The sequence below is a fragment of the Peromyscus californicus genome, unplaced genomic scaffold, assembly GCF_007827085.1.
Source record: "Peromyscus californicus insignis strain IS unplaced genomic scaffold, ASM782708v3 Scaffold_2__1_contigs__length_46816999, whole genome shotgun sequence".
NCBI lineage: Eukaryota > Metazoa > Chordata > Mammalia > Rodentia > Cricetidae > Peromyscus > Peromyscus californicus.
In genome coordinates, this window is record NW_026294540.1 from 30,824,743 (window position 1) to 30,845,174 (window position 20,432).

The window sequence follows — 20,432 nt, forward strand, 5'->3', positions numbered from 1 at the left end:
GGTCCGTGGATGTGCACAGGAGGGTCTGTGGATGTGTACAGGAGGGTTGGTGAATGTATGTAGGAGGGTCTGTGGATGTGCACAGGAGGGTCTGTGGATGTGCACAGGAGGGTTGGTGAATGTATATAGGAGGGTCCGTGGATGTGCACAGGAGGGTCTGTGGATGTATATAGGAGCACTTAGCTTTCTACCCACACCCATCCCTACCCACCAGAGACTCTCCTTGATTTTTCTGATTTAAAAAGTAAGTATACTTAAAAAAATTATCTATTGTGTGTATACTGAGTATGTCTATTTTCTTTTTCCACCACCTGGGTTCCAGGGATGGCCCTCAGATTGTCAGTCATGGTGGCAAGTGCCTTTATCTGCTGAACCATCTAGCTGGCCCTTTATTGATTTTTGACAGAGGGAGAGAGAGGGAGGGAGAGAGTCTTGAGTGAGACATAGGCCTCCATTAATCAAACAGCAGAGGATGACCTTGAACTCCTGTTCCCTCAACTTCCACCTCTCAAGTTCAGGGATTGTAGCTATGCACCATTATAAGTACCTGGAAAAACTAAAAAACTAGAGTTTTATTTCTTTTCCTTCTTATGGAACAAGGTTTCACTCTGTAGCCTTGACTGGCCTGCTTCTGACTCCGGAGCACTGGGACTGAAGGCCCCTGTGGCCTGGAGTACAGCTTAGAGGTAGACAGAGCTCCTGACTAACGTGTATGAGTGATTGGATTCCATTCACAGCACTAGAAGGGGGGAAAAAAAGATCCTCTGAGACCCCGAACTCGCAGCCCAAGCAACTTCCTAGCTGAGTGGTTGTGACCTCCGGCATCTCCTCCATGAATTCTTTCAGGACAAACTCAGACCACAGAGCTGCGAGTCTGCAGTGGCTTCCTTAGGCAACATAGAAGAAGCTGGGAGGGCTCAGCTACAGGGGGTGGGACAGTCCCAATTTGGAAGCGGCCAGCCCAGATTTGGAGGCACCACGTGGGTTAGGGAGGCGGGAGGCCAGGAGCTGCCTCTGGGCGCCAGGCATGCTGTGGAATTTGCGCCACAGCTCCCTAGCATGCACGGGCTTGCCAGCCAGCCCCGCAGAGGCCCAAACAAAGCTGGGAGCCAGGAGAAAGGGGGAGGGGAAGGAACTTCTGAGATCAGCCAGCCCCCTCCTGGGGCACCGAGTCCCCACCTAGGTGCAGCGCCCCTCCCCAAACACACGTGCTGCCAAACCCTCCATTAGTCACCCCGGCACTCACACACATAAATCCGATTAGTCACACCCCGCACAAACTCGCTGCGGAACACACCCGGTCACACCCAGACAAAGACCCGAGGTCCCCAAAGAGGCCTAGTTTGTCCATCGGGGTCTGTTCCCCGTTCCCCAGGGACTAGCCTGGCGTTTTGCGGGGGAGGGCACCGCAGTCTGGGGTTCACAGGCGTTTTCGCAGCAGCCAACTCTCCCTTACAGGGCATTGCACCCCTTAAATAACCATAGTACCCCTTAAGCTCTTTCCAAACTCTCCTCGGGGCATACATGCTACAATATACATCCACCAATGTCCTTGGCCACCCTCTCTTCCGTCTTATCTGGGTAGTGCGTGGGTTGACACTGGGCCCCCTCCCCCACACCAGTCCTGGGACGGGTCTAGCAGGAAAACATTCCCCCCAAGGTCACCGCAGCTCTAAAGCGGGCAGCCGGGGAGCTGATTTATTTGCGGTTTCTTTGCAGTAACGCTATCGCTCTGATTCCGGAGGGGGTGGAGAAAAAGAAAAACGCTTGCGGTGGAGTTTAACCTTGGATGAAACTAGCAAAGCTTTGTTTTTTGTTTTTTTTTCCGAGGCGCTTCGTTGGGGCCTTGCACGGACTGCTTGGCCCGGAATGTGGATCTGCAGCCTCTTGCTGCTAAGCTACTACCCGGGTCAGTGCTCATATTTCTCTGCGCCCAGCCCAAATCCCTCGGCCCCCCTAAAAGTGCTTTTGAGACATCGTAGGGAACCTAAGAGTTCCGTGGGTGAGAACAAGGTTTCCACGTCCCTGCACCCCGCATCTGACACATGTAGATGCATCCAGGAGGGGATGAATGCTCGTCACCAGTGTTGCTGTCCCCACCCTGAGCCCCATGCACTTACGGAGACCAGCATAATGGGCTGTTGCCTGCCTCCTTGGCAAAGATAATTCTTGTGGCATTAGACGTTATTAACCGCAAATGCATCTACTTGGGTAGTTCCCCCTTTAGGGGTAACCGTCACCCTATGGCCGCCACCACCAGATGACCAATGCCTGCTTTTCGGATGGTTCAGTTCTGACTATTAAGGCGGGTGGTGGACTTGGTTAAAACCAGACCCGAAGGAGACGCTTCGGGGTGTCCTTGGCAAGGAGTCAAGGGAAGCCCACGAGGTCCTGCCTCCAAATAACATGCCTGTAATCACTTCGATCAGTTCTTGGATGCCCCCTCCCCAAAACATCCCGTGTAAGAGCCTGGGATTAATACGGGTCCAGAGTCTCCCTCTTTGGTATAAATGACCACACACCCACCCCAGACTCATCGAACTTTCCTACATGAAGTGCCTGGGCCCAGACACCCCTACCCCAGACCGTGATCTGTGAGGCCCGTCACTCGCGGTGCTGGCACCGAGTGGATGAGGCAGTTCCCTCTCTTTGGCGAATGGGGAAGTTCCTGGCTTGATTCCCTGCGTGGTCTCGGAGTCCCCAGGCCGTGACCAAGGAGAAAAGAGTGCCTGGACCAGCCTCAGGGAGGAGGGCCAACGAGCAGATTTATGACCCTACCGGGTCCCCGCGCACCAAATGCATCTCCAGCCAGACAGTGGAATGTAAGACCCGACCCGGGCCAGAGGAGGAGGCCAGGGTCGGAGGCGGGGCGGAGAGGAGCAGAAATCCGAAGTGGCCCGGTGCCACCGCACCAGGGTTACGGGTTGCGCGCTGGGGTCTGGGTGGCGTGCGAGGCTCTGGCACCATATCTTTGGGCTTGCTGGCGGGCCCGGGCTGCCCTTGGCTGGATGAATCTCTTCAGGATACCCAGCTGCTGATGGGCCAGCTGCAGCTAGAGACTGCGAGCGTGGCTGGGCCGGGCGCGGCCTCTCCGGGTTTTAGCGGCGCCCGGGCCGGGAGCTCTTGGGTAGCCGGATTTAGGATCTACGGAAACGCGCGCCTTAAACTCTACTAAGGCATCTCCAAGAGAGGCACAACTCAGCTTTCTCTTGGTGTCCCTTTCACTTCCGTCTCCAGTGGAGTCCCATTCCTTGGGAGAGCTGGTTCGGGGCAACGGATAGAGAGGGTTGTTTGTGGTGCCCTCTCTTAGGAATGGAAACTAGCTTTGTTTCTTTTTCCTTCTTCCCTTGATGGAGGAGTATGGGTTGGAAACCTGTCCACATCGCTAGCAACATCGGGATTGTGAAAGATGAGGGGGTGAACCTTTCGTGGGGCAGAAGTGAGGAAAGCGCGGGGTTCCCTGGAGCTGGACAAAGGCGCACTGCAGGGGAGGCAGCCGCGCTCAAGGTTGGCCTGTCCTCTGGTTTTACAACAAAGAGCTTTGAGTTTTGTCCGTGGGGACTCGTTCAGAGCGTCCAGACCGGGATCAGGGACCTGGAAGAACACACTAAAAGCCTCAGGAATGGCCGGGGACAACCATGCCGGACCAGACAGGCCAGCCCGGGTGGGTTGTCCTGGAACTGCGTGGAGGTCCCTCACCCCCAGCTCAATTTCCATCCAGTCAGTACAAAACAAAACACAAACACACACACACACACACACACACACACACACACACACACACACACACACACACACACACACACACACACACTGCGTCAACGGAGTTTTTTCTGGCCACGGATCGGTAAACAAGCGAGAGGAATGGGGGATGGGGAGCGAAAGATGGCGCCTGGACCCGTGGTCCGTGCGGTTGTCACCAGCTCCGTTTTAGGACGAGTACACCGGGCTTTTGTAGTTAAGTGTGGCTCAGCCTGGCCTGGAGGTCATTTCTCCAGACCCGGAGACTCTCTGAGGTGGTGGTGATGCAACCTCTGCTTTTTCTGGAAGTCCCCACGCCCCAACATGGCTCCCGGCCGTTGTTAAATGTGGGGAGACACAGGGGCTCAGAGACCAGGGCCCTCGCGTGCCCACCGCAGACAAGTACTTGGCTGCCTAGAGAGACTCGGGAGGGAGCCTGCGTTCCCCTGCCCGGGGGCTGAGAATCCAGCGCCACGGGTTCCCCAGGTCTAGTGCACCGGTGGCCCGAGGGCGGAGTAGCAGGCCGAGAGGGACCCGGGGCGCCGCACATTCCAGAGGGGAGCGGGCCACGTTCCACACCAACCACGGCCCTAATGAAACTCTGGGTCGGTATGCCACGCCAACAGGGCGCACACTTGAAAAATGCAAACGCCATCGGCAAATCCCGGGCAAATTGGAATAATTTTTTATTAGCAGCTAAATGATTTATGGCACAATACCCCGCCGTCACAATTACGGCGTCTTGGAGCATCCAGGGGTGAAAACATTAAACATTTATAAAAACAGGCCTTTGTTTTTTTTCCAACCCCGCAAGCCTTTTGCACAATCCCCCACCCCATCTCTCTCAAGATACATATTTTTTCTTGAGCTGTATTAAAATAAGGAAAACATTCTGGATCCCGGGAGGGATGAGGGGGTTGGGGGAGATCAGGGCCTGCGCTCTGAATATTGGAAGGCGATGGGGGTGGGGGAAAACGGTGGAACTGAGGCGTGGGAGGGTTTAACTGGGAACCCACAAAGGCCTCTGGATAAGGCTCAAGGGCACTAGGCGCCCCCCACCCCCTCATCCCGTTCCTCTCTCGTTTCCAGAAGCCCGCGCAGCTTAACCGCATTTATTTTATTTCTTGCAATCAACCCCCCCTCCCCTAAGGCACATAGACACAATACCTCCTTTCTCTAACCCCCCTCACTCCGTCTTTGCTCCTGGCCGTCCCCGGGCAGCACCGGGCGCCTCCGGTCGCCCCTGGCTGCCACTGAGACCCACGCGCCCAGCTCCAAGCGCTCGGACACCGCCGCTCTGTTCCCCTCGGCTCGGGCTATTTTCATTCTTTTCTCTCCTTCTCACTCCTCCCTCCTCCCCCTACTGAGCTCTAGCTTCCAAAAGAGGGCAGCCTAGAAACCAGCGCAGGAAGCTCCAGGAAGGGCAACTTGAAACTGCCCTCAAGAGGCCGAATTTTTTTTTCCTTCAAATTTATCCTGGAATTAAATTAGACACCCCCAGTTCTCTCTCGAATCTCTCTCCCCCCCTTTTTTTTCTTTCTAAAAGTGGAGAAAAGAAAATAGAACGGATGAGCGCTAACTAGCTCATTAAAAAAAACCCTCAGAAAAAAATGCCTTAAAAATGGATTTTCTTAAAAAAAAAAATAGCAGCAGTGCAAAAACGCTGAGTCCGCAGAGCAGGGCGAAAGAGCGGGCTTCTTTTGTTTTAATTAAAATCCTATAACCACGGTTGCTCTCGAGGCAGGATCTGCAAGCTCTCTGCCTTTCCAAGCTTCTTTTCCAGGGTAGGTAATGCCTAGCTGGGCTCGGGCTCCTGTGGGGCTTGCGGAGAGGGTGTGGGGGACCCTCCCCCCCAACTTAGGACTCGTCCCTTCGGCGAGGACCACACTCCCTGCGTCCCCAGACAGGTAGATCTGCCGTCCGCATTTCCCGGCCACTCAGCCTCGAAAGTGTTTTTTTTTTTTTTTGCTGAAGGAGCAAAATTAAAGTACAAAGTCTAGGGGATTGGGTCTCCCCTCCCCCTCTGGCCGCCGTGGCCAGCCAAGCACTTTTGGGCTTGGCTTGCTTCCTCTGAGCTCAACAGATTTTTTTTTCTCCCTTTCCCGGTCTCGCCCTCCCTGGAGGGGGCGCGGCGGATGGAAGGCGAGAGAGGCCCCCAGCCAAGAGGTTTTTAATATTACACCTTAATAGGTTTCAGAAGGCCCCGTGGAGAAATGCTAATAGGGCTGAAATGTCAGAACCGAGAGGGATTCAGCTCGCGCTCCGCCGACCTAATCCTTTTTTCTGCTCTGGTTTTTCTTGGGGGGTGGAGTGGATTTTTTTTCTGCTCTGGTTTTTCTTGGGGGGGGTGGAGTGGAGGGGGAAGGAGGGGCGCCCACGCCAAAAGGGGCTTTGGAGAGGGGCGCGCGGTACGCAATCGGCCGCAGAGCCCCACAGCCCGGGTTTCTATAGGAACCCTTTTTATAAGATGCAACTCACCGCTGCCTGTCGCCGCGGCCTGTCCAAAATATTAAATAGCAAAGCCTTCTGACACCGCGTTTCAGGGAGGGGACCCGCAGGCTGGGGCAACAGGGAAAAAAAAAGTCGGTCGCCTGCCCACCCTACCAGACCGCGACTGCTGAGGGGACAAGGAATGAATCGCTGCTTTATTTTAAAGAAAAACAAAAAAGAGAGAGAGAGAAAAAACAGGCCTTGTTATTTCGGCGTCTGAACTGCGCGCTTTGGAGTGGCACCCTGGAGAGGGAGCACCGGGCGCGGGCGCAAAGAGCAGCCCACCGGCTGCCGGCCCTTCCCGGCTAGCTTGTCACCTCCTCCCGCTGGAGGAAGCTGACAGGAGGCCTTGCAGAGCCCGGGATTGCGGCGACAACCATCTTCCTATATTTTGATCACTCAGCCCAGACGCAGGAGGAGGGGCTGGGATGGGGGGGAGAAAGAGAAACGGGGGGGGGCCGCTGGAGCTGGTGAGGGGGAGGGCTGCCTAGAAACAGCTCGGAAAAATTCTCACCACCAGTTTTGATCATTCAGCCCCGCCGTGGGGAGCCTGGAAACTGCTGGAGCCCCGAGGTCCGTAATTGGTTTTATAGGAATGGCTGAGGGCCAAGGTGTTTACATACGCGTGATGGGCGGCGCGCAGGGCCAATGCGCTGCGGCCGGGGGCTGGCCCGAAGGGGGGGGCGTGCACCCGGGAACAATGCGTGTTTCTTCGCCTGCGAGGCTCCCCTCCCCCAATCCCTTCTGCCCCCCCCCCCCGCTTTTTTTTTTTTTTTTTTTTTTTTTTTTTAGATCCAGCGAGAGGAACTTGAAAGGGGGGTTGTGTAATGTACCTTTTCCAATCCCGGGCTGTATATGGAGATTTGGGATTCTTTAAACCGGCGCTACCTGGATTTTATTAAAAAGCGGGGAGCTCGGCGGGAGGAAAGCTGGCTTTTCCGGGGGCTGCGGGAGCGGGGCCGCGGGAGGGCGGAGGAGTTGGCGCGCCGCGCGCCCGGCCCGGGGAGCGGTTTTCTACCAAAAAAAGGAAAGGCGGGCAAAAAGTGTGAGGCGGCTGCGGGTGGCGGAGGGGAGCGGCGGCCGAGGGATGGCGGGCAGTACGGGCGCCTAGCCGCGCCAGGAACCGCGGCGGTCGCCGGAGTCGCTGTCGGAGCCTGGAGCCCGGAGCCCCGCCGCGCCAGGTACGCTCCGGGCCCCGATGCTCCCCAAACTTGTGCAGCGCACCCTTCGGGCCCGTTCGGCAGGCGGGCCCTGAAACTATCGGGGTCTCCGGAAGGGACGCGGAGGGCAGGGACCTGGGGGAGAGGGCGCGCCACTGCGCCCTGGGCTCCCACCCGAGCGCCCAGCCTGCAGCGCCGCCGAGGGCGGCGGTTCCCTACTCGGTTCCCGGCAGGCGGCGGGCTAGCCGGGGGACGCCGAGACGGTTTCGATTATAGGCTGTTTTTAATTAAAAGCCGGAATTCAGCCATTTTAGCTGCATTTAAGAGGAGAAAAGTAGAGGAGGACGCAGTGGAGCCCCGCAGATGGCCATGCCAGCTTCTCGGCCATCGCAAAGGCTGCTCCATAGGGCTGGCTTCACCCCGACTTCCTTAAAGTGGGGCGCCTGGGCAGTGCCTTTTTCAAAACGCTGCCTTTAAAGATTATATTTAAGTACATGCGGGAAAGCTCCTCGAGTCTTTGAGACACATCCGGGCTGTGGCGATCGTAGATTTTTTCAAAAGTAAACGCGGATCTGGTAATCAGACCCTGATGAGAGCGAGGGAGGGTGAGAGGAAGAGGGGGTGTTTGTAACCAAAGCCACGTTAAAATAGGCGTCCTTAGCAAAGTTAGGGGAAGAGGACTTTGGGGTCTGGAGAAGGGCGGCCACCCGGGAGCCCGTGGCTTTGGCTTAGTCCTCGGCTACTAGAGCGCCCCGGGCCTCCCGGAATCAGAGGATCTAGAGCTGCCTGGGGCTGGCGGATGGTCTGCGAGGGAAGGGTGGGCTCTCCGAGACTTCCTTCTGCCCCTCACGGGAAAACGACAGATCTTTTAAACAAACAGCTTAAACTGGAATTACAAGGGTTTCTACCCGATGCTGGGGAAGCGCCCCGTTGCTGGCCCGCGCTGCTAAGGTTTTCATTTGTAGGTTATTTTGGGGGTGTGTGTGGGTCGCAAAGCTAGAGTAGAAGAGAGATCCTAGGAGCCCCCTTCTTTCTTCTTTGACGATCCCCCAAATCCTCCATACCACGCCACGTCCTCCCGTCCTCGGGATTCCCAGGCCTGGGCGTTGGAAAATGAAACCAAATCTTGTTTTGAAGGAGTCTTTTTCCAGTCGGCGGGCGAGAATGCCACGTCTCGGGGACTCGGATTCTGCGACTCCCAGTGGCTCAACGGGGGCAGCAAGAGGGGGCGGTGATCTTCCTTTAAAAATAAGCCCGCTTTTGTATCTGACCTTGGTAAACAACAACAAAAAGCCTCGAAACCGAACACTATTATTATTATTTTTGTCAGCTGACAAGGGGATCCACAATTCGGGGGAAAAAAGAGAGAGACGAGGGCCCCAAAAAGGTTAAACATTAAACTTTGCGGATCAGATAGTGGCATGGCGTTATGGACACATTTCGACCAACTCTAAAGAGTTTGCAGTTTTAAACCCCCGGAGCATGTGACGCCTGGGAAATAAAGCACTCTTCGGATTTGGATTTAGCTGAACGGGCGCGGTCGGCTGAGTGGCCTTCCCCAGTTTCAGGAGGACTTAACAGGCAGGAGTCCGGGTTGGGACGCAGCGCGCCGGGGCAGTTTTCCCAAGCCAGGTTCCTGGGAACCCCGAGCTGTTGGACCATAGGTCTTTGCATTTCGCAGAGAGGGGTCGGCGAATCCCGATTTTATTTCTAGCTAGCAGCTTGGTTCGCTACTCTCCGACTCTGAAGGGCGAAGCGACTTTCTGAAACTTGTTTTTTTTTTTTCTCCCCCCTTTTTTTCCCTTTCCTCCTCTTCTGTGACTTCCGCGGCTCATCTTATTCCCTCGCCAAGACGTCGTGTGCGCCTCCTCGCGCATCTCCGCTCGGCCGCCCGGAGGGGACTCACCGCGGGCCGTTCATGCGCCCCGGGCCGCTGGCCCGTGGTTGAGCGCAAGCCCCGCTGGCCGCCGCCATGCACGCCGCGGAGCGCCCGCCACCCGAGGACACTAGGACTACATCGAGGCCGAACTTTTAAAAAGTCCAACTGAAGCAGGCCGGTTGGCCGGGTGGGGAGGCTGACCGCGGCACTCCCGCGGAGGATGGATGGCCGAGATTTCGGGCCCCAGCGGTCCGTCCACGGCCCCCCGCCGCCGCTGCTGTCCGGCCTGGCCATGGACAGCCACCGCGTGGGCGCGGCCACCGCCGGACGCTTGCCCTCCTCGGGCTTGCCAGGTCCCTTGCCGCCCGGGAAATACATGGCTGGTCTCAACCTGCACCCGCACCCGGGTAAGTGTTGCTCACTGAGCTGGCACCCACCCTCCTGCTTTGAGGCGGATCCTGGGGAGGGAGCCCGGGGCAGACCTCCGCGGCTGGAATTGAGAGCCTCTGTTCTGTTTCACCAGAGTGTGCAGGAGGCTCCTCTCCCAGCGCAGAGGTCGGTCCCGAGGCTCTAGGAAGACAGTCTCGGCTTCTGTCTCTGGGGTACCAGATAGTCTCAGTCTTCCCAAGGCTCAAGTGTCTGCAGTCACAGCCACCCTGGGGGAATCCCAGTCCAAGCGCTCTTGAGGAAGTGGAGTTTGCAAAAATAAATAAATAATAAAATAAATGTAGGCGAGAAAACAACGTGTCGGCTCCGCACCTCGGGAGACAGCCGTTCCCGGATCATTTTCTTGGCGAGCTCTCTTCGTTGCATGGGTTCTGTACCCTCGTGGAGCCGCGTCCTGGGCGATTCCACAACTCGGAGGGTAGGGTGGGGAAATGAAGGAGAATAGGGACACCAGTTTTAGGAGCCTGATCTGTGGTGACCCTTAAGATTCTGGGGACCTGGTTATTTGGAAGAAATGAGTGTACCAGGTCTGTACAACCCAGCCGCCAGTCCGGCTGAGCCCGGGCTGCACTGGATACCCTGCGGTGGGGCACGGGAGGTGGTGGCTGAGAAGGCCCAGACCCTCACTGGTTTCCCCGGGCTACTCCGGGAAGAAGCAGAGGGCCAGGCAGGGCCGAGCCAAGCCTTGGCCACTGCGCGCCGCAAGAGAAGGGAGCCTGGGATCTGCAGACCTGCCTGGTGGCGGCTCCGTGAGCCGGTCCCTCCTCCCCGGCTGCTCCTCGCTTCTGCACTTGGCTTAAGGAGAACGCTCCAGCTCTTCCTTTAAAAGCACCACCTTGTCGATTTCACAGGGACCCCGCTCTTCTTGTCCCTGGAACAAGTCTTGGAACAGACACCCTGGGGGCCCACAGCCACCACTTAAGTTCTCTCTCTGCCCGCCAGGGTGACCAAGGCTCGCCGATTTGGCCTCTGCCTTTGATTTTTCTCCTGGAACTTTTCTAGAATCGGGAGTCTGGGACTCAGCGGGACAAAGGGCCTTTGTGAAGCGCCTGGCGGGGGAGGGGCGAGTGGAGATCCCTGCCGGCGGGGGCGCAAGGACCCGGGTCACCTCCCCTGGTGCGCGTGTGCCCCTTGAGAGCTGGAGGTGCGTCCGCACGGGGGTGGTGGTGACAAGACCGGATTCGTACAGGAATGGTGCCCTGTGACCCAAGTGGGGCATCAGAGACCACTCCCAAGGCATGATTTGGGAATGGCCTTGGGATACAAAGGCCATTTGGGCCAACCCCTCTTGAGCGTCTATGAAAGGGGCCATTGGAGGTTCATGGATGTGTGAATTTGCGTGCTTTTTGGGGGTCCCTGGGTTAGTTGGTCTGGCTGGAGGTGGTGGCAGGGGCTCCTCTTGTGGCCTGGGAATCTGACCTCAGGGTGTTCCTGGCTGGCTGAGTCTCAGCTTGTCGCCTGCTTCAGGTTTGCCTGGGATCTGGCCCAGACCTGACTGAGAGCAGCGCCGACGGCCACTCCTTGCCGGTGCACAGCCTTTTCCAACACTGATAGCATAACATAGTTAGACTGCCTCCCGTGCCTAACCCCCCATCTGGTGGATGGGATGGCTGTGGTGCAGACTAGGAAGTCCAGCTGGAAGCCTCCTTGGAATCCTGTGTCGTGGCCTTCTGTGCTTGGAGCTGTGTGACTTATGCACAGGGTGGCTTGAGGGCGTGGAGGAAATGGAGGGAAAGCCACTGCAGTCCCCCTGAGGCCTTGCTTACCAGAGAGGGAAGAGTAGGGGCCCTCGAAGCTCTCTATTACTTCCCGCTGGCCCCATCTGTCCCCCGCTCCAGATGGGGCAGAGAGACCGGACTCCAGGTCAATGCCCAGAGCTGAAGCCACACTTAATCCCATTAACCACGACATGGGACTGCACCCCATTCATCCCCTAGCGATGATGGGGATAGAGACTGGAGACACCCCTCCCCCCACTCCGCTTTCCTTGCGGGGTGCAGGTGCAAGATCTTTTTACAGGGCACCACCCTGTGCTTTTTCTGGCTGCCAGCTCTTTAGATCTTACCAGCCTTCTCAGAGCCATCTTTATTTGTTTACTTTTGTATAAAAAAAAAACAGAGAAGCTGAGCTATTTGCCAGGGTCACACAGCCTGGAGGGAAGAGAGTGTTTGTTACCACTGGGCTGGTCCCACTGGGGGATGTGTGGATTTGCCCATGGCTTCTAGGGTCAGAAGCATCTATGAAAGTCCACTAGACAGAGGGAGCTTGGTCTGGTAACCTTGAGGGAGGAGGGCTGTTGAGTGAGGGCCCGCTGGAGGCAAAGCTGTCTTCTCTGATACGGGTTTGGCTAAGGTCTCTCTCTAGTCCCTTCCTTAGATGAAATAAAATAAAAAACCAAAAACAAAAAACAAATGGGGTGCCAGGTATGGAGGCTCACACCTACAATCTCAGCACTCAAAGAGGCAAAGGCAGAAGGAACCAGGAGTTGTGGGCCAGCCTAGACTACATACCTGGACACTGTATCTTGAAAACGCGCGCTGCGCGCGCGGTTTGGATTAAAGCAAGGGTGGTGGCTTCTTCCTTTTTTCTTGGATATAAGTCCTGCTGTAGTTTGAGCAGTGACTATTCACAGCCTGTCAGTGAGCTGGACCAGTGGGCTGGACTCTTAAATGCCGGAGTTGGAGGGCCTGGGGGAGAATCTGTCTTTCAGTTCGTGTGCTGTTAACAAGATCCTGCACCTGGATACTTATTTTCTCTGAACCCACACCCTGGACTGAATGAGGGGTGGGACTCAGGGCTCTGGACACCGGAGGCACTGCACTTTGACCTGGCCCTTCAACAATAGGCAGCTAGCCATGGGCTCCAACTCCAACCGGGAATCCACCCGGTTAGCCTACTGGGCTTGATTTAGAAAGATTAATCAGTTAGGACCGGCTGGTGGAAACAAGGAATCCAGAATAAGGGGTTTCCCTTTCTTCCTTCCTTTCTTCCTTCCTTTCTTCCTTTCTTTCTTTCTTTCTTTCTTTCTTTCTTTCTTTCTTTCTTTCTTTCTTTCTTTCTTTCTTTCTTTCTCTTCTTTCTTCTTTCCTTCCTTCCTTCCTTCCTTCCTTCCTTCCTTCCTTCCTTCCTTCCTTCTTTCCTTTCTTTCTTTCTTTCTTTCTTTCTTTCTTTCTTTCTTTCTTTCTTTCTTTCTTTCTTTCTTTCTTTCTTTCTTTCTTTCTCTTCTTCTTTCTTTAGTCAGAGGCAGCAAGGGAAGGCCCGGGGAAGGTTCTGGAACCTAGAAGGGCCCCTTGGGTTCCCTGGTTCTTAGAATGGTCACCTCCTGTTCTTTTTTTTAAAACATTTTAAATGTGTGTGTGTGTGTGTGTGTGTGTACACCCCACTGCAGAGATCAGAGGACGGGGGGCTGCACTCGATTCCCTCCTACCCCGTGGGTCCTGGGATCGAACTCAGGTGTGGCCTCGGGCCCACTTCAGCCTCTGAGTCACCTTGTCGGCACCTTTGGTACTTCGGCAGCTGAAGCCTTGATTTTCTTCCTCCCTCACTTGTTCATTGCTTTAGCAAATGACTTCCAAGCATTTCCTGCTCACCAGGCATCGAACTGGGGCCTGGACCTGAGGCAGGGAACCAAACAGAAGTAAGGCTTTGCTCTTCCTTGGGGCTCACTTTCTAGTGTGGGAGCCAGGCAATAAACACACCAATCGGGAGGAAATCATTGTAAATGGGGACACAGGCCATGTAGAAAATAAAATGCCCTGGGTCTGCTGTGGCCCTTGGGGTGAAGGGCCAGGTCAGAGGGCTTGACCTCAGCCATCCCTAGAGTGAACTCTTTTGTGTGTCTGAAGAGCCGAAGGATTGACAGAATGCAGAAGCAGAGAGCTTGGTGAGGTATCAGAGATTTGAGAGCCCTGGGATCCTTCGGCCCAGTGGGAGATAAGAGTGTATGGGGCGGGGCAGATCTCACCCGGTCCCTGAAGACCAGCAATGAAGTCTTGGAATTTTAAACAGCCATTTTACAAAACTGGCCTGTACTCTTAAAAAAAAAAGAAAAAAAAGCCAGTGGTATGCAAGGTGGAGGTAGGCAGAGAGCCGTGACTGCTTAAGAGACAACGGAAAAAAATGGCCATGGCTACAGGCAGTGTGCAGCCCTAGACTGAATCTTGGTTTAAGGAAAAAAACCTGCTCCAAAGATTATGGAGGCAATTGGAGAAATTGGAATATGGCTGTAGATTAGCTGATAGTGATGAATCAACACTGTGTTCCCGGACACCAGTCACTGGGTTAAGCGCTATTTTCACTGTTTGGGAATAAGGATGCCGAAGTATTTAGGGCAGGGGATGCCATGTCTGCCGCTGTCTTGCGAATGGCTGGGATTGAAAAAAGGAATACTTTGAATTTAGATGTCTGGGCATGTTTGTGGGGGACCGTAGGTCATGTCAGATAACAAACAAAGTAAGAGGTATGGTGGAGTGATTGGAGCCCATGAAGGTCACAGTAGTTACGGTAATGACTTCAAACTTCTCTGAATTTGAAATTCTTCCAGAGTGAGCATGTAAGGGCAAAGGGGAGGGGGGCTCCCTAGAATGGCTTAGTGGGTAAAGGAGCTTGTCAATAAACCCGGGGACCGGAGCTTGATCCCTGGGATTCACATGATAGAAGGAGAGAACGGATTCTGGGGAGTTTGTCCTCTGAACTCCAGAAGTATGCGCGCACACACACACACACACACACACACACACACACACACACACACACACACACACACACACACACACACACACACACACACACACACACACACACACACACAGAGAGACAGACAGACAGACACCCCGGGGTTTGGTCAGAGGTGTTCATAGAAGATGGAAGGAAGTTTGATGGGACTCCCCCACCCCCTTTCTCTCTTTCTGTCTGTCTTTCTTTTAAAACAAAGTCTCACTGTGTAGCCCTGGCTGGCCTGGACTTCACTGTATAAACCAGGCTGGCCTCAATCTTAAGGAGATCCACCTACCTCTGCTTCCTGAGGGCAGGGATTAAAGGCCTTTTTTTCTTTTTAGTTTTCGAGATAGGGTTTCTCTGTGTAGTCCTGGCTATCCTGGAACTAGCTCTGTAGACCAGGCTGTCCTCAAACTCACAGAGATCCGCCTCCCTCTGCCTCTGGAGTGCCGGGATTAAAGGCGTGTTCCGCCACTGCCCAGTGATTTTTTTTTTTCCTTTTAAGATAGAGTTTTATGTAGCCCAGGCTGCTCTGGAATTTATGATCCTCCTGCCTAAGACTCTGGAGTGTTGGTAATTGCCTGGGGATGGTGGGGACATACTTGTATTTTGTTGTTGTTGTGGCTTTTTTTTTTTTTTTTTTTAAATAAGACAGGGTCTACTGCAGCCCAGGTGGGCCTCCTATTCACTACATAACTGAGAATGACCTTAAACTCATGATCCTGCCTCAGTCTACAAGTGTACAGCTTGATTTGGTTGTGGCCAGTTAGGATGGATGGTCTTGACTCCTTTGGTGGACCAGCTGCTGTTCACCTGATTTTGCTTCCATCTCATGATGTAGTTAGTATTCATAGTCTAGATTCTAGGCCCATCTATTGTTTGCTAACCATGCATGAAACCCTGGGTTGGATTCCCCCAGCCCTGCATTGTTCGCATATACTTTGTAATCATGGTTTTCCTTCGGTGAAGATAGGTTGAGGCCAGCTTGGGATTTGTGAGACCACTGTCTTAAAAACAAAAAAACAGAACAAAAGAAAAGCCCACCATCTGGAGTTAAGCCTCCCTCAGGGTCCTTTTATTTATTTTTGTATTGCTAGCAATGAAACCCAATGCCATATTCGTAGACCACTGAGTCGGATCCTCAGCCCATGAAGGCCTGGGGACCTTAGCATACATGTTGCCCAGAGAGGCCTGGCATCTAGCTTTGGTGGAAGTGAGAGCCGTCATATAGTGAGATCCTGTCTCAAGACAAAAAGTAGGACTGTGGAGATGCTGCTCAGTGGCAGAGCATCTGCCTAGATTCAGCTGGGGGTGTGGCTCAGTGGTAGAGCACCCTGCCTAGAATCCCCCAGTGAGGATTTTGGTGTGGCTCAGAGGCTCACACACCTTTCCTAACAATTTTACACATTTCTCAGCAGGAGGTAGCTGAGGTTCTGAACCTGCAGTCTTTTGATAAGAAACTGCTTCTTCTGGAGACGGCTGTTTTAGGGCTGAGGTTTCTTTCTTGTTGTTTTTATGACATTTATTTATTTATTTGTGTGTGTGTGTGTGTGTGTGTGTGGTGTGTGTGTGTGTGTGTGTGTGTGTATATATTCAAGTGTATGTTCCGAAGGACAATTTGCACAAATCAGTTCTCTCCTTGTACCATTTGGGTCCAGACGACCAAACTCAAGTCATCAGCTTTGGAGGCAAGTTGCCCGGGTGAGCCATCACACCTGCCCAGGCCTGAGACTGAAGTCTTGATTTTCTGCCTGTGATGAGTCTGTGAGTCTCAATTTTCCCATCTGCAAAGTGGACCAATTAATACTGAAAGCTTCCTTGTCTTGTGATGTTTGATGGAGCAAGCTCAGGCCAGGTGCCTGACCCAAGCACAGCCCTCTGCAGAAGTCACTGAGAAAGTGATTGCTGTAATTACGGACATCATTAGTGGGGTGACTCACAGATTCCTCCGACTCATCCACCACCTCTCCCTGGGCTTTGGAATTCCCTTCGTACTCTCTCTGGCAGAGCACAGTCCTTAGCCACCAGGGGCCAACCTAAGCTTTGATTTTATTTTTGGGTCTGGTGATTGACCCCCAGGGCTTTGCAGCTACCACTGAGCAGTTCCCCAGGCCCTCATCGCTTACTTTATTCTTTTACCTTTTTTGTATAATAGCCAAATTAAAATGCTTCCATTTTATGTAGCTCAAGCTAGCTTTGAACTTCTGATCCTCTTGCCTCTACATCCCAAGTGCTAGAATCACAAATATGTGCTATCAAACTCATACCCAGCTTTAAAATGCTTTCATCTCAAGTTTGTGGTTTATTTGACTTTTTTAGGGTATAGCTCAGGTTTGCCTCAAAACTGGGAACTTTCTGCTTCCAATATTGCCACACCCAGTGGTATATGCCTTTAATCCCTGCATTTCTGGATTTGGAGGCTAGCCTGGACTACATATTGAGAGAGTTTCAGGCCAGCTAGGGCTATATAATGAGACCCTGACTCAAAAGAAATCAAAGTATAACACCAAGCAAGGCAGGGTTAAGCATATATATATAGCTCAGTTAGGGCTTGCCTAACATGTTTGTAGCCCTGGATTTATTTGATCAGTTATGGTGAAGCTCACGGTGGTACATATGCCTGTAATCTAGTACTCAGAGGCCGGAGTAGTTCAAGGTCATCTTCCCTTGAGTACACAGTAAGTGTGAGGCCAACCCTGCCTCAAAGAACAAAACCAAGTTGGATGCCATGGTGCATAATTTTATATAAGAGCCGCCTGGCTCTGCCTCCTGAGTGCTGGGATTAAAGGCATGCGCTGCCACCACCACCGGGCAAGGTGCATAATTTTAATCTCGGCACTTGGGGGAGGCAGAGGCAGCTGGATCTCTGAATTCGAGGTCAGCCTGGTCTACAGAGAGAGTTCCAGGACAGCACAGCCAGGACTACGCAGAGAAACCCTATCTCCAACCCCCCCCCCCCCACAAAAAAAGAAATAAAAAGAATAAAGAAAAAGAAAAAAAGAGGAGTATTAAAAATAATGAAGTGGAGGGGCTGGAGCAATGGCTCAGCAGTTAAGAGCACTTGTTGCTCTTGCCGGGACCTGGGTTCAATTGCCAGCACCTACACAACAGCGCAACTATCTGTCTCTAACTCCAGTGCCACAGGATCCGATGCTGCCCTTTGACCTCTGTGGGCACTGCGTGCATGTGATGGTGCACAGACATACAAGGAAAACACCCATATATATATTAAAAAAAAGAGAAATAAAATAAAATGGAGTATGATAATAGGATATCTGTGAGATGTTTTTGAGGATTAAATGGTGCAAATGAAGCATTTAATAACACTGTGCCTGATATATCCTAGGGACCTAGTAAATGGTTATTATTGTGGTCATTGTTTACTCCCTCCCTGGATTCTACCCCTATCCTGATCTAGATGGAATACAGTTTTGTTTAAGGCTGGTTTTATTACTATGGCTTTGTAAATTTTGTTCCTAGAGTCAACGATGTAATAAAATTAATGTCTTCTGGAGTTACCTTTTTTTTTGTTTGTTTTGTTTTGGTTTGGTTTTGGTTTTTTCGAAACAGAGTTTCTCTGTGTAGCTTTGGAGGCCTCTCCTGGATCTCGCTCTGGAGACCAGGCTGGCCTCGAACTCACAGAGATCTGCCTGCCTCTGCCTCCCGAGTGCTGGGATTAAAGGTGTGCACTACCACTGGCCGGCTTTTTGTTTTTTTCAAGAATCCCTGGGGGCGGGAGGAGGCAGGACAGGGAAATCTGTGGTTGGTATGTAAAATGAACAGAAAATCTCTCTCTTTTTTTAAAAAAAGATTGATTGATTGATTGATTGATTGATTATTTATTTATTTATTGTGTATACAGCATGTATGACTGCAGGCCAGAAGAGGGCACCAGATCTCATTACAGATGGTTGTGAGCCACCATGTGGTTGCTGGGAATTGAACATAGGACCTCTGGAAGAGCAGTCAGTGCTCTTAACCTCTGAGATGGAGCACTGGCTTGCTCTTCCAGAGGTCATGATTTCAATTCCCTATCTGGATACAGCAGTTTATGTTCAGCAGTATCTACTGCCCAAGTCACCCTTGTATTTTCTTGAAGGTTTCTAGTCCTGGGTTATTCCATCTTCCTTCACATGGTTGTCTGCTGCTACTCTATTCCTTGATTTCAGGGCCTTCCTGTTTCCTTGTTTCTATGGAGCATGTCCAGCAGTTGCTTTCTGAGACATGGTGTTTTGAGGGCAGATCTTCTGAGGTCAAATGTGCCTGGAAAATGCCTTTAACCTGCCTTGACATGTTAGTGGTTAGTGATTTTACTAATTTCCACTATTCTAATGCTTTCAAAGGTTATGATGCTGTGTCTACCCCTCCCCCTGCCTTTCCCCTTTTTGGTGGTGCTGTGGATCAAGGCAGTACAGTGTTTCATTATTATGTGTTTAGCTTTGTGAACGATTATATGTACTTATTTTTTTATCCAATGACAGTTTCGTTCAGGTACATAATGAATTTTAGTCATTTGTACCCGCTCTCATCTACTTGCCCTTTTTTTGAAGCTCATCTTCCCAGATCTTCCTCCTGTTTTCATGGCTTTTTTTGTGCATGACCAGTCAGTTTAATTAAGAGTTTCTTTCTTGAGCTTGGGTGGCAGCTTAATTATTGGAACAGCTTAACCAGTGGCCATACCACTGAAGAAAAACAACACGCCACCCCCCTATGAACTGTCCACAGACCCTCAGAGCCTCACCCCCCTGGAACTCACTAGGTAGTCCAGGCTAGCCTTGAATTTAGAGTGCTGGGGTGGTTAAAGCCGTGGACTGCTCACTTTGAATCTTGATCTCTGTATGCAAAGTGCCCCCTCCTCCTCTAAATGCTTGATATCTTTTTATGGCCTCACAATAGTGGCACACGTAGGCTATGGAGACCCGGGGAAGGCTTGGCCTCTTCTAGCTGCGTGGGTATGAACATTTTGCCTAACTGACCCGCCTTTTTTCTCTCTGCTAAAATGGCTGATAATCGTCGCTTTTCACGACTGTGTGGAGGCTAAGTGTGATTAGGCGCAGAAGCACCTAGAGCGTTGCCTGGCTCAGAGAAAGCCTGAGCTGCGAATGGGGATTTTCTTCCCATCCTAGTTGTCTGGAGATTCTGTGCACAACTGACTGCCGTGGCCTCCTTTTGTGTCTGCTGTGCTGCGTGCCCCGGCAGCCGGTCAGTCTTAGAATTCAGTTCTTCCCGTCTGAAATTGTTTTTGAGTTTCTATTTTTATTCATATTTGATCATTTCCTGCCCACCATTCTCTCTCCGTGCCAGGAGTGAGATATCTTGAGGCCCCTGCTCCGGTAAACACATTTTCTGTATCTTTCCTTTCTTTCTTTCTTTCTTTCTTTCTTTCTTTCTTTCTTTCTTTCTTTCTTTCCTTCTTTCTTTCTCTCTCTCTCTCTCCCTCCCTCCCTCCCTCCCTCCCTCCCTCCCTTCTTTCTTTCTTTCTTTCTTTCTTTCTTTCTTTCTTTCTTTCTTTCTTTCTTTCTTTCTTTCTTTTTTTTCTTTTCTGAGACAGGACTTCACTATATTGCCCTGGCTAGCCTGGAGCTCTCAAACGCACAGAGATTCATCCATCTGTGTCTGCCTCCCGAGTGCTGGGATTAAAGGTGTGCGTCTCCAGGTCCAGCTTTATCTTTTCTTTCCAAAAAAAATTCCTTTTTTGGTATTACGGTTCTGTGTGTGTGTGTGTGTGTGTGTGTGTGTGTGTGTGTGTGTGTGATTCAGAGGACTTTTGAGAGTAGTTTCCTCTCCTGCCTGGTTTGGTCCTGGGATCTAACTCAGGTTGTCAGGTTTTGCTGCAATCGTCCTTACCCACTGAGCCATCTCACCAGCCCACACCTGCTTTGCTTTTTATTTATGTTTTGGCTTTTTGAGAAGGGGTTTCCCTGTGTAGCCCTGGCTGTGCTGGAACTCGCTCTGTAAATCAGGCTGGCCTAGAACTCAAAAATCTACCTGCCTCTGCC

At 52.3% G+C, this 20,432-nt stretch overlaps 1 protein-coding gene across 10 annotated transcripts in view; it reads left to right on the top strand.

Annotated features, from left to right (window-relative positions):
• Positions 1 to 20,432, top strand: part of Tnrc18 (trinucleotide repeat containing 18) — a 112,400-nt gene that overhangs the window by 9,238 nt on the left and 82,730 nt on the right. For 6 of the 10 annotated variants that reach the window (XM_052754163.1, XM_052754168.1, XM_052754169.1 and 3 more), the window contains exons 1-2: positions 7,038 to 7,412; positions 9,244 to 9,677. In XM_052754163.1, the coding sequence (XP_052610123.1) occupies positions 9,491 to 9,677 (187 nt within the window). In that variant the 5' untranslated portion in view covers positions 7,038 to 7,412; positions 9,244 to 9,490. Of the gene's footprint in view, positions 1 to 5,410; positions 5,526 to 6,783; positions 6,805 to 7,034; positions 7,413 to 9,243; positions 9,678 to 20,432 lie in introns of those variants that run through there. The other 4 variants (XM_052754165.1, XM_052754166.1, XM_052754172.1 and 1 more) reach the window with 4 other exon arrangements.